The sequence below is a fragment of the Tamandua tetradactyla genome, chromosome 14 (genome assembly GCF_023851605.1).
Source record: "Tamandua tetradactyla isolate mTamTet1 chromosome 14, mTamTet1.pri, whole genome shotgun sequence".
Classification (NCBI taxonomy): domain Eukaryota; kingdom Metazoa; phylum Chordata; class Mammalia; order Pilosa; family Myrmecophagidae; genus Tamandua; species Tamandua tetradactyla.
In genome coordinates this window covers 1,561,385-1,587,367 of record NC_135340.1, presented here as the reverse complement: position 1 = coordinate 1,587,367, position 25,983 = coordinate 1,561,385, and the positions used below count along the sequence as shown (strand labels likewise).

General features: G+C 49.1%; 1 protein-coding gene across 7 annotated transcripts in view; it reads right to left on the bottom strand.

The window, feature by feature from the left end:
• The window catches only part of NIN (ninein), a 101,051-nt gene extending 77,809 nt beyond the window's left edge, over positions 1-23,242 (bottom strand). For 2 of the 7 annotated variants that reach the window (XM_077126785.1, XM_077126784.1), the window contains exons 1-3: positions 16,014-18,254; positions 15,563-15,765; positions 3,808-3,889 (exon numbers count right to left, since the gene is read on the bottom strand). In XM_077126785.1, the coding sequence (XP_076982900.1) occupies positions 3,808-3,889; positions 15,563-15,757 (277 nt within the window). In that variant the 5' untranslated portion in view covers positions 15,758-15,765; positions 16,014-18,254. Of the gene's footprint in view, positions 1-3,807; positions 3,890-15,562; positions 15,766-16,013; positions 18,255-23,167 lie in introns of those variants that run through there. The other 5 variants (XM_077126783.1, XM_077126787.1, XM_077126782.1 and 2 more) reach the window with 4 other exon arrangements.
• Positions 23,243-25,983: the final 2,741 nt, after the last annotated feature.

Genomic DNA, 25,983 nt, shown 5'->3' with positions numbered 1-25,983 from the left:
GTGAACTATACTGAGCATTTGTCCTTAGGAAACAAAACTTTATTGTATCAATTTATGGTAGGTAGACTATTAAAGAGATACAAAGCCAGCTTTTCTCACAGGCCTGGACAACGGCAGATATTAGGAGTGAAGCCGGAAGGACCGGCTGTAACGGGGTGAGTCCGATGGCCTCTGGTGAGAGCACATCCGAGTCCTGCCCTCTGTCCCTCGCCAGCCAAGCCAAGCGGCCTGGAGGTGTGTGTGGGTGTCACATGGTAGACGAGGCGGGATATCGTCTGAGTGAAAGTATTTCGCAATCCCCAGGAACAACTGGCGGGGCCAAGGGAAGAGGAGCAGAAGCTGGGAAACAGAGACGCTCAGGAACAGAGCAGGGACGGCAGAGGGGCCGACACACGGCTGGGCACTAGAGAAAACACTCAAGGCTCAGGTTCTACCCAGTCCTGCACTGCATCTCGCCAGGACAACCGCGAGGGCAGCACCTAAACCTCGGAGGGAGTCTAGCAGACAGTATCTTGCAGCTTCTTTACACTGGGTTGGGGTAGCTCTGTAATGCGGGATGGAACAGAACAATAAAAACCTCTTCTCTCTGGGGGCCTGGAGGCCTCCCACGCAGCAGCCAGGCACCTGTGTGACTCCAGACGGTCATCTGGGGCCAGACGTACCAATTTCACTTCCTGGTTCAGCCCAGCTCAGCCAGCCATTGTCGACCCCAGGTGAGTCTCCAGCTCCAACGCTGCACACCTCTAGGGGGCACTGTTCACATTTATGGTCGTCATAAATAGGACAGTTTCTGGTAGGTGACAGTAAAACGTCTTGAAGAAATGACAGCAAAGGCACTGTGAGAACGAGGCGCAAGACTGCCCACGTGCAAACATGCTGAGCAGCACACGGAAGGAATACTGAGCTTACACTTGTGCCGTCTATGCCATATCAACCAAACGTACTGCGTGGCGATGCCACCAGAGCTCTATTCAGGGAACTCAGACCCTGTACTATTGTTTCAAGATAACAGAAAGCCTAAAAAACAGTCAAAACACCAACAAAACATGAGACCCCAATAGAACAAAAATCCATTTCCCAGCAGTGGTCACTAGAGAAATTATACTTAGTCTTCAAAACATTGAAAATGTGATTAACGTCCCTGTGGGGCTCCTAGAGAGCTGTGTAACCGGCAGGGTTGAGAAGCCCCTTCCTAGAGGTCACTGCCCTTAGCAAAATGGGGGATTCAATCTAGAATCCCAAATACTGCTGAACACAAAGCTCAGGCACCTGGTACAAGCTGGAGTGTTCGGAAGCTAGGAAGAAGCAGCAGCTAACCAGGAGGATAAGAAATGAGCTCCCATCTGTGCCCCCTCTAAATAGGTCACATTGAAGCACTCGTTATAGTGACAAACTCTTAATGATTTCTTCTCCCTCTCAAAACTGAACTATGTATTTTGATGTTCTCTTTTACAGAGTCGTGTTTATCGAAGCACAATTCACATACAGTAAATTTCACCCTTTTAGTACAAATTCTGTGAGCTGACAAACTCATAAACTTGTATAACCACAACCACAATCAAGATATAAAATAATTTCATCACTTACAAAATTCCTTCTTGCCTCCTGATAATCCCCCTACCCTGAGCTCCTGACAACCGCTGATCTGATACAACCAGATTATAAAACAAACTTCTACACTGTTTAGACTTCCCCTTAAATATTTTCCATGTTTCATTGATCCTAAGGCACTCTCACCATACCCTCCCTCACCCACCTTACCAGATTTTAACACTCTGAAATTAGGATATGTCTTATAAGCAATGGCATTTACCATTATAACTGGCAAAATTTTTCTCTTTAGAGGCATGTAAAACAACAATGTGTCTATATTCGATGGTGTCTTAGAAATCAATGAAAGCCCTTGAGGGGCTGGAAAAAAATGTGGAACTATTAAACTTCCCCACCTGTGGGATTCCTGATCTACTCTCAAGCACTAGGGGCTCCCAATTTAACAAGCAAAGCCCTCAATCTTGAGGCTTGCCTTATGAAACTTATTTCTGCAATGGCAAAGCTAAATCTACTTACAATCATGCCTAAGAGTCACCCCCAGAGAACCTCTTTCATTGCTCAGATGTGGCCTCTCTCTCTCAGCCAAACTCTGCAAATAAACTCACTGCCCTCCCCACTACACAGGACATGACTTCTGGGGAGTAAGTCTCCCTGGCAATGTGGGACACGACCCCCAGGGATGAGCCTGGATATGGCATCAAGGGATTGAGAATGTCTTCTTGACCAAAAGGGGGAAAAGAAAGGAAACAGAATAAGGTTTCAGTGGCTAAGAGATTTCAGATAGAGTGAGAGGGCACCCTGAAGGCTCCTCTTCTGCAAGCCAGATATTGCAAATCGCCACAACATGTCAAGCCCCAACAAACAGTATTCCTGAAAACACTAAATACCCTGGGCTCTAACTAAGACCCTATAAAAGTTTTACTTGGTAAGTTTATTTTTTCAGAAACGTAAGACCTCCAGATCGTTCCTATTCCTGACAAGCCCTGAAGCCCAGAGGTCCCAGTCCTCCAAGACCACCAGCCTGTCTCACTCCTACTTCATCAACTGGACACCCCTTTCCAGCACAGAGAAGGCAGAATGGCCATTGCCTCACGACCCCTGAAGGCTGAGAAAGTGATCAAATGAGAGGGAGGAGGGGCCACTGAGAAGTTAGGATTTAGCAAATGATTATGACGACTGGCTCATTACATAGACATTTCCTCTCAGTCTATTAGAATAGTCAGAAGGAAATACCTGAAACCTGCTGAACTATGAGCCAGTACCCTGATCTTCGATGACTGAATTACTGCATAGCTTTTATAGTGTGACATGTGATTACAAAAGCCTTGTGAGCGGCACGCCCTTTATTCAGTGTACGGGTAGATGAGTAACAAAATAAACGCATGCATGAAAAATAATAATGATAGTTTATGAATATGGGGGAAAGTATCCCTACATTAACTGACGATAATTAATAGTACTACCTTAAGAACCTTTTATCAATTGTAATAACTGTAACTACTGTTAAAAAACATAATTATAAAAAAGGTATTATCAATTGTAACAAATTTCCCACACCAATGCAAGTGCCAGTGGTGGAGCGGTGTATAAGAATCCTGCATTTTATGCATGAGTGTTCTGGAAATCCGTAACTTCTCTAATAAAAATGTTTTTAAAAAAATCAATGAAATACAATATTAAATCTTTTACTGCATAAGAGTCAATGAATATTACTACGTGCTAAGTGGCCAGGCACTTAAAAGACAAAAACGAACATATGGACCTGAAGGAGCCATCACTTGAGAGGGGAGACGATAAACAACTATTACAATGAGATGGTATCTGTAACAAAGGGTTATCCCGTCACTAGCACTAAACAAAGTTTTCTTGAGATGGTCCACGTTTCTTCTTTCAGGCATTTCCCACATCACATCCGTGGAACTTCAGAGTTTAATTTAGCTCACAAAGGAATGAGGATGAAGGCAGAGCCATCAAGCTTCACTCCACTCATTTCAGGAGGGAGTTATTGCCACACCACCTGACATACTCCCTAGGAATAATCCAATTATTTAGAATCACGTGCTGCTGCATTAGGGAAGTCTCATTTCATTTTCAACAGCTGCAAGCCTTTTATCCAAAGAAAGTCGCTGAAAATTAGTGCTCAATCTGTGACATGGAGAAGCCCCAAATCTTTTACAGACATGCTTCAAAGTTCCCAAGCTCTTCCCTGGAAAACTTTTACAGAGGAATGCAGAGAAGAAAACTTACTGCCCTTACCTGGTTCTTGAAAGTGTTCTTCATTTGATAGAGTTCTGGACAAGATCAGTATTAGCGCTTCTTTAAATTGGTCAAAATGCACCTAAAATACACAATTAAAAAGAAATTTAAATGTGCAGATCTATCCACAAGGTACTAGAACTATTCAGCACATCCTGATGGCCTTGAAGTGAGTTGCAACTTGCTTTTTTAACTTTTTTTTTTTCTTTATTTCTCTAAAGCACAGAAGGGAAAAATTTGGCAGCGTATCATAAACACTCACATCAACCCCCAAGGGGAAAAACATACCTCAAAATCCTTTTCACTAATTCAGAAAAACATATGTTTTGAACTCTTACCTCTTTTTATTTTTCTGAACAAGACTAGGAGAGAAAGATGTTAGGTTAGGTATTAAGAAAAATTTCCCAAGTAAATGAACCATAGGAACAGTGTATCGAGGATGCTTTCATCTCTTAAGATAGTCCAGAAGCAAATAAACTAGCTTACTATCTTCTGAGGATGAATCAACTATGGCCTTCCCTGAGGCAGGTATAGAATATTTATCTCTCAAGCCTCCTTCAATCACTATAATTCTATAAACAAGTAAAATTCAATCACAGACACAAAGGATAAAAGAACCTTGGAACGCATTTTCTTGAAATCTTAAAAATAAAATTACCTTGGCTGAATTTATTTAAGTACATACCTGGTAGGAACTGGGATATAACTTTTGTTAAATCAGCAAAACAATTTTCTTTATGACCAAGTATATTCTCTACAAACTTAAATTTATATGCTCTCACCATGGGATAGGAGAGAGCATATATTTTTCTCCCCTTAATTCTTGTTTGATACCATGCCACCTATTTACACAGAACCCCAATAAGTTATCTCAATACAAAGCTGGTAAGTCTGTAATCTGTACACCATGAGTATCCTAGGCAGTTTTTACAAAACCCTAGAAGTTTAACTGTAAGTGACAGAAAAAAACTACTTCCAAAGTAAATTTGGAAAAGTAGCACACCTCATTATTCTTACCCATGCAAATCAAAGCAGAGGATCCATTAAGATTCATAAGTCATAAAATTGCATCAACTGCTGCAATTTAGCACTTTTTCCCAAAATATAGGTGATTTCTCTACCACATTGGTCTTGATTAACTGAAGCTACTTTTCAAAATCACATTCCTTTGAGACCATGTGAACTTTAAGAGTCCACATAGGGTATGGAGCCCCCCACAGAAGTCAGTCCCAGCCGCCGGGCACCTGCCGAGGGCCAGGGCTGCACAGCGAGAGGTTAAGGCACTGCTGACCTGTGAGCAGCGCGAATGGGGTTTCACAGCCCACAAGTCGCTGAAAGCCGGGGGGGGGGGGGGGGGGGGGGGGTCGGGGGGCAGCTGGGGCCAGGCAGGTTCTGCCACTGTCCTGGAGTCAGAGATGGGTCTTAGGGCCCTGACATCTCAGCTCTGGGTCACAGCCACACTGCGCATGCCCAAAGCTCCTGCAGGGCGTTGGACAGGCAGCCACCGAGCCCGAGGGAGCAGGAGCTGCCCGGGTGCCAGGTTCTCACCTGACCCTGCGCGTACCACCTGCTGGTGCCGGCGAAACTGCTGGACCCCCCCAAGCCTTAGTGTGCTCGCTCGTGAACACGGGGGTCTCCCAACTGCTATTCGTTATCATTGCGCCAAATACTCACTGGGCACCTGCATGTGCTGGGCGCTGTCCTAAGCCCTGGCGATGCGACAGCGAGTGAAATCGACAGAAAACCCCGCGGTGCCCAGCGCAGCTCTGGGGATCAGGGCGGGCGGGGTCGGCTGCAGGGCTCGGGGTAGCCCCGCCCCACCGGCTGCGAAGGCTTTGGGCCAGCGTGGAGTCCGGGGGGGGGCCTCAGCTCGGCGCGGACCCCACAAGCGGTGCCAAGGGCAGCAGGGGTGAGTGCTCTCCCTGCTTTTTTTTTCAAATTTATTTATTTATTAAAAAAATTTAACAACAAATGAACAAAAACATCAACATATGATCATTCCTTTCTACATATATTAGTAATTCACAATATCTAATCACATAGTTGCATATTCATCATTTCTTAGAACATTTGCATCAATTCAGAAAAAGAAATAAAAAGACAACAGAAAAAGAAATAAATGAAAACAGAAAAAGATTATACATACCATAGCCCTCACCTCTCCCTTTCATTGATCACTAGCATTTCAAACTAAATTTATTTTAACATTTGTTCTCCTATTATTTATTTTTAGTCCATATGTTCTACTCGTCTGTCGACAAGGTAGATAAAAGGAGCATCAGATACAAGGTTTTCACAATCACACACATTGTGAAAGCTATATCATTATACAATCATCATCAAGAAACATGGCTACTGGAACACAGCTCTACATTTTCAGGCAGTTCCCTCCAGCCTCTCCACTACATCTTGGATAACAAGGTGATATCTACTCAAAGCTTAAGAATAACCTCCAGGATAACCTCTCGACTCTGTTTGGAATCTCTCAGCCATTGACACTTTACTTTGTCTCATTTCACTCTCCCCCCCTTTTGGTGGAGAAGGTTTTCTCAATCCCTTGATGCTGAGTTCCAGCTCATTCTAGGATTTCTGTCCCACGTTGCCAGGAAGGTCCACACCCCTGGGAGTCATGTCCCAAGTAGACAGAGGGAGGGTGGTGAGTTTGCCTGTTGTGTTGGCTGGAGAGAGAGGCACATCTGAGCAACAAAAGAGGCTCTCTTGGGGGTGACTCTTAGGCCTAAATGCTCCCCCGCTTTTACAGAAATGCGGGACCTCGGGTTCCGGCAGAGCCACTGCTCAGCCGCGGCGAGGACAGGGCAGCCGAGCGGGTGTGGCGGGGGGCGGCAGGAGGCCCGCGGCCCACGTCTCCCCAGCATCAGGCCCAGTGCTGGGCGCAGGGACTCAGCACCCAGCTCCCCTCTCTCGGGATACCGATGGAGCTACCTGAACGGGCCCCAAGTCACCCTTGCTAAGATCAAAAACCAAACCCACGGAGGGTCCTGCTGCTAGAGAGGCGCTGGCCGAGAGGGTCTCACATCTTCCCTGGGTGCCTCTGAGGGTCTCGGCAGGGACTTCCGAGGGCGCGTGTTTGACAGTGTAAGAGGAAAGAGCCCTTGCCCTGTGTTTGGCCCCGACAGAGTCAACTCTGCAAGTATCGGCCACAAAGGTCACCCAGCCGTCCACGCAGCTTAATTTTACTCCCTGGGAAAAAATGACAAAGATACCCGTAAAATGGAGCTCAGTTCTAATGGACTTCCAAGGCTTTCTCTGAGGCCATGTGTTCCTTGATTTTGTTATAACAGATGCACAAAATGTTGAGACAGTAAAATCCATTTGTACCCGAGGTTGCTTCTCCCGAAACCTCAGAAACATGGAGCAGACACCCGGGAGGCAAACAGAAGCAGGGCTGGAGCTGAAGGAGGCGGCAGAGCCAAGGACTCTCGGATACAGAACTAACTCACGAGCAAGTTCCTCTGAAGGAGTGTAACACCGGAAGCAGTCTCATCTTCACCACTCCACTTCCAACCCACCACAGATGAGAAGCAGCAAACAAAAGGCAGGCGCGGCGGTGATGGCAGCGCAACACCGAGTGTGATTATCACCACTGAACAGTATACTCAAAAATGGTGAAAATGGTAAACGGATGTTATATAGATGTTACCACACACACAAAAAGGGGGTACTCCAAGATAAGTACAGGAAGGAACTCCTTTTTTTTAGAGAGAATTTCTAGGTTTTTATAGAAAAATCATGCAGAGAATAGAGTTCCCACATCCCCCCCCATTATTAATACCTTGCATTAGTGTGGTGCATTTGTTATACCTGGTGGAAGGATACTACTGGAATTGTAATATTAATGCAGTGTACGGTTTACACTAGGGCTCACTGTGTTGTACGGTCCTATGCTTATCTTTAATAATTTTTAGTCTAGTAACATAGATACAACCTCAAATTTCCCCTTTTAGCCACATTCACATGTGCTTCAGTGTTATTTACACCCACACCACTGTGCCACCACCACCCACCACCACAACCATCACCACCATCACCACCACCATCACCACCACCATCTACCGCCACCATCACCACCATCACCACCATCACCACCATCACCATCACCATCTCCACCATCACCACCATCACCACCATCACCACCACCACCATCTCCACCATCACCACCATCACCATCACCACCATCACCATCTCCACCACCACCACCATCACCACCATCATCACCATCACCACCATCACCATCACCACCATCACCACCTCCACCACCACCATCACCACCATCACCATCACCACCACCATCACCACCTCCACCACCACCATCACCACCATCATCACCATCACCACCATCACCACCATCACCATCACCACCATCACCACCTCCACCACCACCATCTCCACCATCACCACCATCACCACCTCCACCATCACCATCTCCACCACCACCACCACCACCATCATCACCATCACCACCATCACCACCACCACCATCACCACCACCACCATCACCACCATCATCACCATCACCACCATCACCACCATCACCACCACCACCATCTCCACCATCACCACCATCACCATCACCACCATCACCATCTCCACCATCACCACCATCACCACCTCCACCATCACCATCTCCACCACCACCACCATCACCACCATCACCACCATCATCACCATCACCACCATCACCACCACCACCATCACCACCTCCACCACCACCATCACCACCATCATCACCACCACCACCACCACCATCTACCACCATCACCACCATCACCACCATTGCCACCACCACAACCATCACCACCATCATCACCTCCACCACCACCACCGTCACCACCATGTCACCATCACCATTTCCACTGTCACCACCACCCACCACCATCACCACCACCATCACCACCTCCACCATCACCACCACCCCCACACAGAAACTCTGTACGCTTTAAGCACAAACTCCCCATTTCCTGGCCCCCCCATGCCAGCGCCTGGCAGCCTGTATTCTAGTTTCTGACTCTATGAATTTGCTTATTCTAAATATTCCACACCAGTGAGATCACAAAATAGTTGTCCTTTGTGTCTGCGTGTTTCACCCAACACAGTGTTTTTGGGGTTCACCACATGGCCTCAGGCATCGGTACTTTGTTCCTTTTATGAATGTGACTTGACGTAGTGGGATTGAGGAGGGGCAATAACCACCTTTCCCCAAACAAAAATAAAGTATAAACTTGTTTATACTTTTTACAAATTTATTTTTAAAACTATATAAACTATTAAAAAAAATACATAGGTACTTCAAAAACCTAATAGGGGTCTGTGCTGGTTTGAGACTATTACGTACTCCAGAAAATCCATGTTTTAATCGTGATCCAATCAGGCCAGACCTACTGCGTAGGGCGGGATGTGGCATGTCCAACTTTGGGTTAGATGGAGATGGGACCCCACCCATCCCAGGTGGGTCTTTATGTTTATATTGAAGGCTTTAAAAGGGGAAACACTTTGTAGAAAGTTCAGGACTGACATGAGACCCAGACATCTGGAGATGTAGAAAGAAACGCCTCTCGGGAAGCTGTTTGAAATCAGAAGCTAAAGGACCGGCAGCTGCCAGCCAAGTGCCTGCCCTGCTGCCAGAGGGGTTCTGGACCCATCAGGCTTTCTTGAGTCAAGCTGTCTCTCTTTGTCAATAATCTCACAAAGGAACGAGTGGAGCAGATTTAAGTCTTAAAATGATCTTTAGTTTTCCTTCTCACAAGGTCCTGTAGACACGGGACCCTCCGCTGTGACTGGCAGTAAATCCCACGTCTCTCCAGAAGAAGCCCTGCGACAAGGCTCAGGAGCGCTGGCCTGGTGGAGGAGCCCCTTAGGACACAGCATCCCCCCCCCCCCCGCCCCCGGCCACAACGTTAATCGCATGTGCTGACGGGCTCACCCAGTTGAGTTACTGGAATTCCTAAGTACCGTTTTTCTCCTCCAAGGCAGCTTTACCATCGCATCACGTTAAAATTTAAAAATCTTCACATACATATGATGCAATTTAATCTCACAAGAAACAAACTTCTGAGCTGCACATACTCTGCCTGGCATCTCCTCATCTGTATAAGAATTGCTGCCCCCATTTGCCACACTTCCTTCCCTCTATCTGCATACCTCAAAAAGCAGCGGGCAGCACCAGGAGAATCACATGACTGACTGAAAACATGTAGGACATTTAAACAAAATTAGCAGGAAGACTAGTCAAGTCTGACATCTTTCCTCCTATTAAATAGACATTTACCTCATCACTTTTCCTCTCCACATTTCATAAGAATGCTTTTTCAGAAACATAATTCACCTTTCTGAAAACGGAATTTAAGCATGATGCAAGAAACTAATGCTATTTTGAACCTCAAAAAAATCTATAACAGGAAGTAAAAAAGGAACCTAACGTTTCGTAAAATCGCCTTGTGCAATCACGGAGATGAGAGGTGCAGCTCCCACACGTGTTCAGGCGGGTACTTCCTACAGACTCAAGGTGAGAGAACCCAAGACGGCGTTCAATGAGGTGACACGTGAGACCTGAGAAAGGTCTCTGGAAGTGTCATCAAATCTAGTAGGTTTGTATCTATTAATACAAGAGAAAGTCAATGAAAGAACATTGAAAATATTAGGCGTTACTTGAAATGGGTAAAGAAACATGGCTTTCATAAGGAGAGTAACGCTATAGCACTGTGGAAAGGGAAAAGACATTTGGATGAACAGAGATGGAGTTTCATAATGAAATACATGGTGGTGAGATGGGTTACCATATATTAGTAGTCAGCTACTGCGGATGATGTGGAGAGAGGCAAAGGCCACCTATAAAGGCAGATTTCCAAACCTAAAGCTAGAGAATTCAACCGTATGACGTATGTCAAGGCAGCTCCAAGGTGCTCTGCTTACTGATGGAAAGGATGAAAATCAGACACAGCACAGGGCTGGTGGCAAGTCAGAACTCCACTCTAACAGGCTTCCAGGGAATCCCTGCTGGGACATGGCCATTTATCAGAGAGCGCGCCATATGGGTGTGCAAGGCGGACGGGAAGTGTGCACGCGAGGCAGGAGCTGGCAGTTAACAGGTGCCCATGGGCACACCCAGCTAACCCTGATCCACCGGCGGCCTGATGGCTGTCCTGTTTCCCACTATAAAATGCAGAAGCCGAGGCCCAGGGCAGTTACGATAACAGGCCCACAGCCATGCGGCTTAAAGGTCCTGAGAGCTGGTACTTGAATCCAGGTCTGCCTCCCGGGCTGCGCTCTGACGGCCCCCTGTCTCGGCTGTGGGCTGTGGGGAGGCAGGCAGGCCTATCAGGGCTGTGGGGAGGCGGGCAGGCCTATCCGGGGCTGCGGGGGGCTGCACAGACGTGCCCTCCATGCAGCAGCTGGGTCCTGGTTCCCTCAGACAAGCTGCTGACCTCGGACAAGCGACGCTACCTTTCCAGGCTCTCGGCTTCTCTGCCATGATGATGAACCCCTGAGTCTAAAATCTGTGCCGGACACGGAAGAACATTAAGTCTCCTCCATCTGCCTGAGGAACCCCCGCGGTCCTTATTGGAATGAAGTAGGTAGAAGGGAATGGCCATCGGCACTTGCTCCTACCTGGAGTTAAGAGCACAAGTCTTTCCCAACAGCTCCGCCCTCTGCCCTTGTTTTCTGTCCCATAAAACACCAAGAGGCTCAAGGACTTACAATACACCAAACCAAAATAAATTCTGCAGGAGTTTGACAGGATAGTGTCAATATAGGATAGAAGCCCAAGCAAGGAACTATAGCACCTTAGGAGTTGAAACCAGACCCAACGAGAGTGCTGCAGGGAAGAGAGGGCTGCCCAGTCACAAGCCCCAAAGGACCCTCAGCACTTCAGGCTGACCTGGGGTGGTTCAAGGTCAGCATAAAGCAGATGCTCAGGCATTTGAGAGATACAATGAGAAGTGCTTCCACATGCGCCCCAACATATTCTAAAGGCCTCGATGCTATGAAACAGGAAAGCAATCACAGGGTACTTATAAATAGGTACTATGTGATGACCAGGTGTGAGCTGGCACACAGAGAGTCCAAATAATCACAGCCAGAAAGGTTTTCTCTATTTCTGATTTACTCTCAAATGATTAAAACATGTTTAAGGGAAAGAAACCTTATAATGCTTTTAATGATACAGAAACAAAAAATCCACCACATGAAATTAATTATGACATTTATAAAAGAACCCCAAACACTTTAAAATAAAAGGTGGGAAAGCTGGAGCATAATTATATATATTTCACAGCTATCAGATTTCAATACTAAGGGCGGGCCACAGTGGCTCAGCGGCAGAGTTCTCACCTGCCATGCGGGAGACACGGGTTCGATTCCCAGTGCCTGCCCAGGCCAAAAAAAAAAAATTTCAATACTAAAAATGTCAATGCTTCTTTCCTGACCAAAGTCCATGTACCCTTCAGGATTCTCTGGAAGGCAATGGCGAGTTCAGCTGCCAGAAGGCTGGTCCGGATTCTAAAGAGGGCCAAAGACACGGGAGACTTCAGCAGCCAAATCCACATAAAAGTGTCTAACAACGAAACTCTGAGAAACTCTGGGGGTGGTTTCGCCTCAAAGTTGGTATATTCTATATGAAATATCCACTGTAAAAACTGGATATAACTAAAGGCTTCCACAAAATCATGGCAATAATGCGATGACTTCTAACAAAAGAGATAGGCCAAAGGAAATATACCTCACTTAAAAGATATGGAAAACAGGCAGCGCCGACAACTGGTATGGGCTGCTTGGATGAAAACGTGGTTCTAGGGAAGGGTTAGCTGGTTCCCTTTCCTAAATTCTCACGGGGTTTGCTCCCAGTCCTGCCCACCTGCCAGGTACAGCGCCACACCTGGCGGCGCTGCGAGCTCCATGTTTCAGACCCCTCCCCTGAGAGCAGCTGAACTGAGGACAAAGAAGTGGAGCCCTTCACAACCAAGCAGGGAGCACCCAGCAATGCCCTCTTCTCTTCATATCAGGAATAACAACCTTCAGTTATTTCAAACACGTATAGTAACAATGTGCTCGTGGGATTATAGCTTTAGTTTATAAGGCAAACTCATCCAGATGGGTTGCAACATATTTTGGGGAAAAAATGGCCTATTACTAAAATGCACAAAAAAGGCATGTCGATTTAAGTTACTTCCCTTAATGGCCCCAAAACTTAGGCTTTTTGAAAAAAAACCACAAGTTATTGAAGACAGATTTGAACATCAAAATTTAATAGACATTATTCATATTCTTGGTAAAGGGCAATGCTTCTTATCGTATTTCTTTTTTAAGGAAAAAAAGATTGATTTAGCTTAATTCCAATAGAGGTACAAGTTGGAAGCTTTGTTTCCTTTTGTTTAAAAATTATGCTCTAAGATTTGAAAGGCAAAATTAAAGCCACAATGAGCATCCAGAAAGATGAATACTAAGGCATCTAAAAGCCAATTTAATGGCAAACCTGACTTTACAGAAACATAAATATAAATAAATTCCCTTGTACCATAAGGCTAGCATGAATTAATTCAACAAATATTTAGATTTTTCATGCTACCTTTTCTTTCTCCTTTATTATTATTTATTTACTTACTCATAACTTTTTCTATAAATACCTTCTAGAGAGAAGACAGACAATAGCCATTAAAAACAATTTATAATCATAAAAATTATGATTCCCTACTCAATATATCAAGAAGATGATGGCACTTGGATGATAACACTACTGAAGTCTAAGGAATTTTTCCCCATAATTTAAAATTGTAGACCATGTAGGCATGACAACAGCACAGGGCCAAGTTTACGTGATCATCTGAAGAGAATAATTGTTTCACAAAAAATGCAAATTTTCCAGTAGTGCATTAACTCTTGCCAACCCTGCTTTCAAATCAACTAGCAGAGCCCTCCACATGGAATCAGCGCGCACACGTCGATTTAGCTCTTATCACTGGCTCGCTGAGTAAATACCATGCAATAGACCACTCAGGCATTCATGATTCATAGGCAAACTACAAATGCAGACGGCAGGCTAGTCGTTCACACACCAGGTGACAAATGCGCCCCTGCTTTAGTGCCTGAATCAGCTGCAACACCTGAGAGCAGACAGCTAGCCTGCTGGCGAGGTGCAGGCTGTTTACAGCAGAGTCCCTTATCTATGCCGATTCTAAGACAACCTCCCAGGGAGACCTTAAGTTGTATTACGTCTTCTCAGGCTTTAACAAGCATTAAAACAGAGCCATGCCTCAGACACCAAAAGGCCTGAGCTTCCCAAGGGCCCTGCTGGAAAACACCACCTTTTTCTTTCCCTGTAGAGAATAAGCCAGAACGCGAACACTTAGAAAGCACTGCACAGCGAAGAGCAAATGGCTGCATCCTCAAAGCTCCCATTTCTACTGCATTCAAAATGAGAATTTTAGAATTTTAGAGGGACCACATGTGTTCACAAGTAGCTTATTCTCCCACAAGGAACCAAGCGTGCCCGATTTATGCAAAGGATTCACCTTGCTTAGCATTAACCTTGGTTGGCGCTGTATCCGTGGACCGGGTCCCGGGGGAAGCGCCCTGCGGGCATTACCGTCAGGCTGCTCGAGCTCCTGTCTGCCTCAGATTGCAGACAGCCCGTGCGTCCTACCTAGCAGAAGTCACTCACCAACCTTCTCCCCTGGCACACAGCGAAAATGAAATGAAAAAGGGGACTTCAGTCACTGGAATAAAGTTAAGCTTCATGACTCTTCCTCAACTTATACCATATGTAGAAAACCACTTTCTACGAAGTGTCAGCAACGACAGCAGCAGGGCTCAGAAATACTGCCCATCTCCCCCTCGTCCGCCTAGAAACCAACAGCAAGACACTCAAACACAGATCACACAGATTATGTTATTAATTGTCACGATGAGAATCGGAGGCAATCTTAAGTCAAGCACCCTTCCCACTCTCAGCGAGAGAACAGAGGGACCCCTCCCACCCCTGCGCATCTCCAGGCGGGACCTGCCGAGAGAACGCGGCTGTTTCCTGCCAAACCCAGAAGTCACCGTTAACACACGTGCGTTCCTGCCAGAAGCAAAGTCATGCTGGGTTTTAAATGAACCTCGACTGTACTTGCTTATCATCCTATGTCTTATTTCCTAGGTGGGAGATTCAATTAATACCCAGAAACGATCCCCAGAACACACAGCATTACTGGGAGGAAACGCCATCAGGGAACCTGTCCCTCTCTGTGTTCGTCTCTCCCCCTCCCCCCTCCCTTCCCCTCCCCTCCCCCTCCCCCTCCCCTCCCCCCCTCCCCTCCCCCTCCCCTCCCCTCCCCCTCCCCTCCCCTCCCCTCCCCTCCCCCTCCCCTCCCCTCCCCCTCCTCCTCGAGGCCGCGCCTCTCCTGCTCCGCCCCCACCACAAGCGCAGCGTCAACAAAACATGCACAGAGAGCAAGGGAAAACCTGTTGGAGATTTAGGGCTTTTCTCCCTCCTCTTCACTCTCAGAAAAAGGTTGGAAGACGCCCTCCTGTTACTCCGTTTTCTGTGCACATTCCCTGCTCGGGAGCACGAGTGGAAGCAGGTCCTGGCCACCCCCGCACACTGCGCCGTGTCTGCGCACCACGTGCTGCTTTTACCAGGTGACAGCGAAGCGCAGCCCCGCCAGCGGGTCAGAGAGAAGCGGCCACAGGTGGGGCCCCCCGCTCCCACCAGAAACCGCACCCAGTTTCCCGCCGCCGCTTTCTTCCCGGCCCTTACCCTGCCCAGGAGGTTGTCCTGCAGCAGCGTCCGCTGGAGCGCGGGGGCCACCTCCTCCAAGCCCAGCATGTGGCAGAGGTCAGCGAGCTCCTCCTGCCCCAGCGACCCGGAGCCCGTCGCGTCGAAGCTGTCAAACAGCTCCTTGAGTCGGGCCTCGTGCTGGTGCTGCTCCACCTCGTCCATCCCATAGCCCATGCGCTCACCTGTGAGGGGCAGAGAGGAGGGCAGGCTGTGCAGGCCCCCTCGGCCCCTCCCCTGCTCTGCAGGCACAGCCTGTCTGCCCGGACCCGGGGGGACCGATCGGGACCCCTGTGAGGGCCAGGGGACCAGGCCGCGCCATGCACCCACAGCGAGGCCCCGTCCTGCCCACGCCTGGCTCTGGCCAGCAGGCGGGGGCCCATGCATTCACCTGGGGGCCCGCAGGGCGCATCCCAAGTAGGGGTATAGTTACCAGAATGAGGGGTCTGCGAGCAGCAGCTCCACGCAGGCAGGATGCGCTCCTCTTCTGCCTGCCCGGTGGCTGGTCTCTCCAGTTCAGGCCTGCGGGCGTCGCCTCTGTCCGTGCGTCAGGCCCAGAGCTTACAGGAGGTGAAGCACCATTTCTGACATCTAGACCATTCAAAGGAGCCAAGTGTTAGTGCCAACAGCACATGCTGGAGCCGCCACGCAGTCAACCACCTGCCCAGGTGCCCCAACCTGCTGGCTTGGCCAAGCTGGCCAGCTGCACATGGCCCAGGTGAGACCGGAGGGCGGCAGGTGGGACCGGAGGGAGGCAGGGGCCTGGGCTGGGCTGCAAAGATGCCTCCCTGTTTATGGAGCCCAAACACCTTTCACACGGCACCTCAAACAGCAGCTCAATTAGTTCCTTCAGCGCAAGCATAAGAGGTGTGACAGGAAGAGAATTCCCTGAAGTCTGCTTTAGTCCCGGGGAGTTTTAGGTAATGCTAGGTTGCCTAGAGAAAGGGAAAACGCTGCGCCAACCCCCAGCGGAGAGGTGGGGTGAGCGGCAGGCAGGCTGCATGTGCCGCCGGCGTCGCAGGGGGTCATCAAGAACTCTAAGACTCTTTTTTGCTAAAAACAGTATCAAAAAATTCCAAATGTTACACATTCTTTTTTCTAGTGAAATCTGTTTTTTTGCCCCCATTGCGCAGGCATTCATTTTAACGTGCTGGGTCTTTCAATGCAAGGAGAGCCTGAAACCTGCGCCTCCAGTGATACCTTCAGCATGATGCAACCCGACACCAACTAGGACACAGACCCCGGGGGAGGGTGACCCCTGCTGTCTAAAACAAGCCTGTCAGAGCCGCCTCCCGACAATAAAAGCAGCGCCCTTCACTAAACCAAGCCCTGGGCCAGAAGACTCGGTGCCCCGGAGGCCCTACAGAGAGGAGCATCGCAGGGTGGGAACCGTGGACGTGAAGATGCTGAGCTCAGCCAGGGCGTCCACGCTGCCGCCTTGGCACTCGAGGCTGCATTTCTTTCTTCCCCAAACACGCATCCAGCACCTGACAAGGCAGAGCCGCAACCTTGCCCAGGCTCTCAGCAGGGCTAGGCAAGCACAGAAGTGGCTAAACAGCTCTGCCATCGGCAATGAGGACGAGGGTCACTCATGAAAGGGAAGTGGCCAAGCTTCTGTCCAGGCTCCCTGTCTTGGACAGGTGTCTTCTACTGCTACTAAAGGGCCACTGCCCCTGGCCACCTTCCTGGGACGATCTGTTGGGTTAACTAACCAGCATGTAAATGTTTTCAAAATATGTCGGGAGTGCTACATAAACATCAAAGCAACAGACAGCAAACACCGAGGTGCTCGGCAAAGCCAGAGAGTTAGGAAGTTAGACAAGGCCAAGGTCAGGCTCACGAACTGTCCACTAAGAACTGCTGAGAATCCCCAAGAGGTGCAGGGGTTTCCCGCGTTGCTGTAGCTCTTAGGTCGGATGTCCATGAGTCTTCCAGCCTGCTGGGCTGTCATCTCACCAACTTCAGAAAACCCAATGCTTTCGCTTGATTTGAATGTGTTTCTTAAAAACTCAAAAGTGAAAGAATTCTAACACTTCCCTTTTTCTAAATCATTTTGAAGAGGTGGGGATTTTTCCATCTAAACCAGTGAAAAAGGGTGATGATATCTCAATGTACTAAAAAGTTCTGATCTTAACTCACTGCTTTGAGTTTGGTAAGCTATCATGTGCCATCTTTGGGAAGTCACTGGATTTGCATTAAATCAAACTTCTTACATTTTTCAGCAGCTTTCCATTTTTATCTCATGTCCTCCCCTCCCCCACCCTGAAATACACTGTGCTTAAAACATCCTTTGGACTGAAGGGAAAAGTAAAGCTCCACCCCTGTGAGGCAAGTGTCACACGAGACATCCAGAGGGTGCTATGCATGGTGACGAGTTATCACTACTGCTGCGCCACAGCAGTCATCTCGACTGTTGATATTACTCCCCAAATGATCACTGGTAATCTCAGGTGCAAGAGCTGTTTTTAATCCCCACTTGCTGGAAATTTCTCTAAGGGCAAGGTCCACAGCTTCCATTTCTCTTATATCTTCCCCCAAATGCACAGTGCATTCCGCTCTTCACACCAGGCACTCGGCAAACTCAGGAGTAACTTACTAGCGGGATTCACCATGAGAGAAACATCCTCTGAATGAGAGCTCCAGAAATGAACAAATGAAAATTCTGAAATTCCTGTTTTGTGTACACACACACACACACACACACACACACACACCACTCGCCCCCATCCAGCATTTTTGGTCTCCAAGCAGCAGGACGAAGCCAACATCAACTGCCAAAATGCACCGCGAAGAACCACCTGAAGTTTAATTCAGCAGGTCAGGTAACAAGGTCAATAGAGCCCCAAACTTCCACTGAGCCTTTTTGTTTGGCGAGTGATCTCAGACTCCCAGAACAGATGGAGGAGAATCCATACTAAAATAGTTTCCTAGAAACTATTTTGTGAGTCTTCCCATTTATAGAATGAGAATAGCAGCCCCCATCTGGAAAGGCTGCACCGAGGATTCAATATGGCAACCAGATGAGCGTGGGTAATTCCAGGGACAGCTGACAGGGGAGGGGAACTAAGACCTGTGGCTCAGAAAGCAGGAGAAACCAAAAAGGGTATCTTAAGTCAGTCAGCCACAGATCTACCTTAGAAGCAGCAGTGGATGTGAAATGCCATCATACACAGAGTGAGAATGGATGGGGAGTGTATTATGTATATAAAAAATAACATGGTATTATTCAGTTACAATAGCAGCAGTTAATGATCAGTGTTTCGTAGTTCTTTAAAAGCAGATTTTTGATCAATTTAACGTCAAACAAAAGCAGAAAGGCTGAGATGTAGTTTGGAGTTCAGAAGAAAATAATCTTTTTAGTTCTGAGCATTTACAGTGAGTCTGCCCCATGCTGAATACTTTACATATATTATCTCATTAAATGCTCCTAATTCTTTGAAGTAGCTATTATCACATTCCCATTTGAGATGTGGAAATTGGGACCTTTCAAAGGTAAGTAACTTGTTGAGGACACTAACGCAGCCAAGACCTGAACTCCAGTTTGTCTGACTCAAAATTATACTGTCCCTAACCTTCCATGTGTGCACAAATGAGACCACTGAAATGATATCACCAAGCCCCTTATCTGTGCCACTGTTAGCCAGGTAAACTGTGCCTGACACCAGAAACCACCACGGAACGTTGCAGGGCTTCACATCCACCCAGGCTGGAACAAGGACGGTGGGGGAGGGGGTCTGCCTTCCTCTCTACCTCCCTTGATCTGTTCACTGAATAATCACAGCCCGTGGGGTGCTAAGGGTAACCACATAGAAGAGATCTCTTTTTCCTTGAGGAGGCATTTAGGACATGGGAAAAATAATTTTAATATAAAAATGATCATGAAGAGTTTCGTATCTTCATTAATAGATATAGCCCTGAAATTGATCATTGCTAAGTTACTTTCTCAAAATATATATTTAATGATGTCAAATTTGTGTAAGTCTATTCTTCCAGACTCAAAGCCTAACTAGCACCCCACCAGTGGCGAGAGATTTTCTCAGTGCTTAAGAAAGTAGGGTGCCGTGTGCTACATCCTTCTTCAAACTGTGCAGGATAACCCCAGCTTTAGAAAGGCTGCCACCAACGTGGGCCCTTCTCTCCTTACCGTCGACCTTCGCAACCTAATCTTCAGGAGCCTAGTGACTCCTCTGGAATAAAATGGCCAGTATGGGCAAGAGTTTGAAGTTCTAACTGGGGATGGTTAAATAGGAGGCAGATGCACAGAACCATAAATCAAAACATTTACCACCCAATAACCACCTAAAATGAGAACTGCTCGGACCATTGTCCTTTCAAATAACTCAAAACAAGGCTGCCAACCCTGACAGGACGTCCATTACAGATCTGTGTCACTGCGGCCCCCACGCCAGCCCCCTGCTGTTGACATCACAGTGCCAACTGGGACAGGAAAAGAATAGGTTTAGGTGCAGCTGGAATCACGAAGTCACCAACATAAAGCCAGCAGGAAGTGGACTGGTGAACTTGTGAACCTTCCGGAATCCAAGGGATAGAAATGAGCCTGTAAGAAGGGCAGCCCAGCCCAAAGGGGGTGTCTGCTCTGGGCCAGAGGGAGTGAAAAGGGGACAGAGTCTGGTAAAGGAAAACCAAATAATAAATGAGCACGATGCCAGAGTGCCGGCCGGGCCTTTTATTTCCCCTCCAGATGGTCCAGCAGCTGAACAGCTCTGCAGATGTCGGATGTGCCTCAGCTCAGCCGCTGCCCTCGCCAGGCTGCCACAGCAGATGCTTTCGGACCTGTGCTCAGACACAGCTGTTGGGGGTCCACAGAGCCGGCAGCCAGCGCCAGTGACCGCTTCAGCTATTTATAACAAATGGACAAATCCTGCTTTGGCAAAGCTTTTTATGTACACCTTTAGCTTTCAACGTCTGGCAAGTCAGAATCTCATAATGCCAATGATCAAATAAAAATGTTTTCCTTCTCTCTTTTCTGCAAACACTTTAATCTGCTGCAAAGACTTCCAGGCTTACTATTTTGGACTAATTTCAATAAAATAAGTCATAGTGATAAGGATAAACTCAATTTTAGCATAAACTTAACAGAAAAAGCAATAGTCTCCATTTATATGTTTATTTAGGAGATGACTTCTCCCCAAAACTACTGCTGCTTGGCAAATTGCTTACTGCCAGAGAGCCTCCTCTGTTCAGATTGCACCTTACTTCTAGCTGAACAAAGCATGACAGTATCACCACGAATAAAATCTTATATAAAAATATAACCCACGGTGGTGCAACAGTGGTTCAGTGGCAGAATTCTCACCTGCCATGCCAGAGACCCGGGTTCGATTCCTGGTGCCTGCCCATGCAAAATAAAATAAGATAAAATAATAGATAAATATATAACCCCCCCAAGTGTAAATTCCCCACAGAGAAAAAAAAAGTCATATTAAATAAATCTGAAAGAAAATAACCTTACGCTAACTAGATGATAAACTTTAACTGAGTATTCTATTAGCATTTATTCCAAAACATAAACAAGCTTTAACATGTGGATAGCCCGAATGATCTCACAAACCCAGGCTGTTGTTAACCTAATCACGAGGTGAACCACCCAATGGAGTGGTTAATTCAGGCTGGCTTGGGGAATAGAACCATTAGCCTACCACAATGCAGATTCAAAACCCTGTAATCGACTCCCATGCAAAGTTACAGAAGGAGAAAACAGAGCTGCGGATTTGATGTTTTCTCTCAAAGGGAATGGTTGCAACAACTCTCAGTTCTGGAGCCATGTTTACTCAGATTAATTTAAGATGCCTGCTGCTATGAGTACATTTTCCTTGGGTCAAGTGAAGAGTTTCTTTTCTCACATCCATAAACACTATTTTCCCAGCTTTATTTGTTGAGTGGAAATGAGAGCTATAGGCGCTTTGAAATTTATTTCCATCCCAAAGCCCAACGGATGATCAATTGCTAATGTAAATTGCAATAAAGAAATACGTTAATTTTAGGCAAAGTCACTCACTTGCATAATCCCATAATAAAAAAAAATTCTGTTTTATTTGTAAAGAGAATAAAAAATATCTGTTGGAAAGCTTCTGTTAAGTCTCTCCACAAGTCCCTGCCCAACAGATGCAAGTTCAACAGTCAAATTTCAAACCACATTATTTATTGGCTCACAAATGAATTGGCATCTATAAAAATAAATCTTCTGAAAAGGCTTTAGGCTGTTTGAATTCCCCTAAAATGCTCTGACAAAACTTGACAACCGTTTTTCAATGTATGACTGATAAAACGTATTTTCATTAGCAACATAAAATGGAAGCATCAAGACTGGTGAAATGTTATTTGCAGTGACATTTAAAACAATGTATTCTAACAACATCTTGCCTAGTGTTAAGAATATTGTCTGCCTGTTAAATTGTGATTGGCTGTTCTGAGTTCATTGGGGCCTTGCTTTCCCCTCTGTGAGAGTCAACATCTTTTGATATTAAGGGTCATTACATATCTAAAATGAGAAAAAGAAACCCAACCCATTCTGAGCAGGTGCCTGTTAAAATGCCTGCTCTTTGGCATTTTACTGCAGGCTGCGCTCACGATGGCTGTCTCTCTGATGTCCCTGCAAAGCCTCCTCCCGCACTGCCAGTAGCCTTGCGGGCATCCAACCCGTCCTGGATCATCCACGAGTCCCGCCTTGACCGCGGTGCAGAAGCTTCCCCTAAAGGACCCATCGCCAGGGAACAGGTGGAAATAAACACACCTGCAGACAAACTCCACAGGCGTCCACCTGGCCTCCCCAAGGGCCCAACGACAGGCGCGATCACAACCCACGCGCGTGCAGCCCAGGGGCCGGCAAGGCCACGCATCCCCCGTCACAGCCGCCTCCCACGCCAGGGCCAGAGCTGGAGGCAGCCGCAGCGGGGGATTCACCATGGAGGGTCACGGCAACATTTAGGTGACGCAGGAAAAACGCGTTTCCCTGCAGACTGTCCCTCGCCGGGCAGCGCTGGCGGCCCCACAGGCACCTCGGAGGGCCCCGGCGGGGAACCTCAGTGGCCCGGGAAGGGCTCCGCCCGAGGTGCGTGGTCACTCCCATCTGGGCCCCTCAGCGTCAGGCGGGACCTTCCACGGCCGGCGCAGCAGCGACCTGACAGCGGCAGAACGACCTCCGGGCTCCCCCTCGCCCGCGGCGGAAGGAAGCCCACCCCCCAGGGGCCTGGGCGCTTCCTCGGCCGCGCTCCGCACCCCGAGTCCGCCGCTCTGCGCCCGGGGCCCTTCCTGCAGGGCCTGGGCGGGGCCGCTGTCCCCTGGTCCCCGGCAGCTGCCCCGCGGCCCCACACCCGCACCCCGCGCGGAGCTCCGTGCGCGCCGGAGGGGCCGCCGGAAGCCGCAGGGCGCCGGGACCCAGCGGGCGGCCTCCCCACCGGCCGGGCCAGCTCCCCCCTCCCCGGGCGCGGCCCCCCCGGCCCCCGGGAGCGCCCCGGTGACCCGCGCCCCCGGATGGCCCCGGCGCGGAGCCCGGCCTGTGCCGGGACCTGGGCTCCCGGGGCCTCGCGCACCCACCCCCGGCCGCGGGACGTCGTCCTCGCTTACCGCCCTCGGGGCTCCGGCGCCGCGGGGACCATGGCCGGGCACACGGGGCGCGGGGGCTGCAGCGGGGCGGCCGAGCCCAGCGCGCTCGGCTCCGGCCCGGCTCCCGGCTCCCGGCTCCCGGCTCCCGGCTCGGCTCCGGCTCCGGCTCGGGCTCCGGCTCGGCCGCGAGGAGGAAGCGCGGGGCTCGCGCGGGGAGGAGCCAGGGCGGCGCGGCCCGGACGCGGCTCCTCCCCCGAGGCCCGCCCCGCGCGCAGCCCAGCCGGAGCGCGGGAACCTTCCCGGCCAGGGGGCCCCCCACCCAGCCACCCCACCCCACCCCCTACCCCCCCACCCCGGGACGGGGCCGCGCCCTGACCGCCGGGACTGTCGGGGACCGGAGGCCCCAGGCTGGGCCCACGCTGGGTGCGCGCGTGACGCCGGCGGCCGCCTCCCCGAGTTGCACTTGGAAACGTCAGAGCCGGGGCCGGGCGGGGGGACCCGGCCGGGGGCCCCCCTCCCCGGGACTCCCCCTCTCCCCGAACGCGCGCGGAGCCCCCAGCCCTGCGACCTCCGCGGGGGGAGAAGGCCCCTCCCGAGCCACGGGGACTTGAGGGCGGGGACCCCGCGCCTACCTCTCGCGGGCCGCCCCAGGTGCCCTGGCCGCCCGGGACCCTCGGGAGGCAGAAGCCGCGCCCGCCCCGCCCCGCCTCCAGGGCACCGAGGAGACTCGGGTCCCGGGGCCGGTGCTCTCAGGGCGCCCGGCACCCCAGGGCCAGGCCCGGGGCAGGCGCCGCTGTGGCTGGGGAGCGCCAGCAGCTCTCTCCCCGCGCTCGGAACAGGGGCCACTGACTGGTTGTGACAGGTCTGGGTTTTTTCAGCAAGAAACTGGTGGAAACGCCCCCGTTATTTGGAGAATAAGGGCCAGGCAGGGAGGAAACCAGCATTTATGAAGAACCTGCAGCTGGCCGGCGGCGCGCTGGCGATGACCCCCTGACTCTCACCGCCCTCGCGAGGCAGCTGCACGTCCGTCCTGCGAATGGAGGAACTGGGATTCAGAGAAATTGAGAAACTTGCTGAGGACCGCAGGCCAGCGCTCGGCAGTGGGGACTGAAACGCACATCACACGGGGCTGCGCGGGCGGCTCGGTGGCAGGACAGGTTCCAGTCCAGGCCTGTGCACGCCCCCGCCCCCGCCAAAACTCAACAAATGGCGCTGCGATAACGGGACAGTCACATGCAAAAGGAATGAAATGTGGCCCACAGCATACAAAAGAAAAAGCAGATCATGTGTGCGACAGAACTGCATAGTGCGAAGTATACATCAGCGCAACCGAGGGCGTACAAAGCTGATGAAATCTGAGTAAGTCTGGTGGATTCTGCTGCCAGTTTTCCAACTGTGTAGTGTGCAGCAATTATGTAAGATATAACCGCTGGGAAATTGGGTGAAGGGTATACAGGATTTTTCTGTATTACTTCTTACCACTTAATGTGAATCTACAATTATCTAGGTTTGAAAGTAGGTTAATCTTATTTTAAAACCCCAACTCCCTTTCTGCAACACAGTGGGCCTGGGGAATAAGAGGAGAGATTCACGGTCCTTTCCCTTTTTAACACTTCCCAGAAACACACACATGCATGCACACACATGCACACACACATCTCATTTTTTCATGGCTGTTCAGCCCAATAATAATGATATCACAAGCACAAATACGCACACATACCATTCGTTAGCAGGATAGCTAACCCATTGCAGAAAACTTACATCAGTGTCATTTTCAAATAAAAGAGTAATGCTCACTGGGGACTAAAGCAGATGTCTTAGTTTCCTTGGCTGCAAAAGCAAATATCATGCAATGAGCTGTCTTGCACAATGAGAGTTTATTAGCTCACAGTTTTGAGGTTAAAAGAAAGTCCAAATCAAGGCACAATCAAAGTGGTGTTTTTCTTCCCAAAGACTGAGATTCTGGGTTTTGAGGCTGGCTGCTGGTGATCCCTGCACTTTGACTTCTCTGTCACACGGCAGTGCCTATGGCGACCTCTCCTGGCCCACCATTCTCTCCAGCTCCCGGCTGCTGCCTGTGCTTTCTCTGTCTGAATTCCATTCCACTGATAAGGGACCCCAGTAACAGGATTAAGACCCATCCTGACTGAGGTGGGCCACACTTTAACTGAGGTAACCTCGTCCACCTGTTTACCATTGGTTCAAGCCCACACCCACAGGAATGGATCCGATTTAAGGACATGTTTTCCTGGGGTACGTACAGCTCAAAACCACCACAGCAGCCAACTGTCTGAGGTACAAAGTGAGAGGTGTCAACTTTGTCTTAAATTTTTCTTTTCCTAAGTCTGGGTGATGATGGGTTGTACCTGCTCCAAGAAATGAGGGTGAAGATCCAAGGAACAGATCCATGTAAATGCTGAACACAATTCCTGGCACAAAGTAAGAGTTCAGTAAGTGTCAACTATTGCTGTTACTTGTCTGTCACTGCCACTCTGAACTGGATGGTAACAGTCACATAACTTGGATTTTTAGATTATTGCCCAAGAATTACAACATCCTTAGAATTGACCAAATCAGTTGTGCTGGTTTGAATCTGTTGTGTACCCCAGAAAAGCCAAGTTCTTTAATCCTCATTCGATATTGCTGGGTGGGATCTTTTTACTGTTTCCATGGAAGTGTGACCCTCCCAATTGTGCGTGGTAACTTTTGATTAGATGGTTTCCATGGAGATGTGTCTCCACCCATTCAAGGTGGGGTTCGCTGTTTTTGTTTTTTGGGGGAAGAAGCTCAGAGCCGATAGAGCCCACACAACCAGAGACCTTTGGAGATGAAGA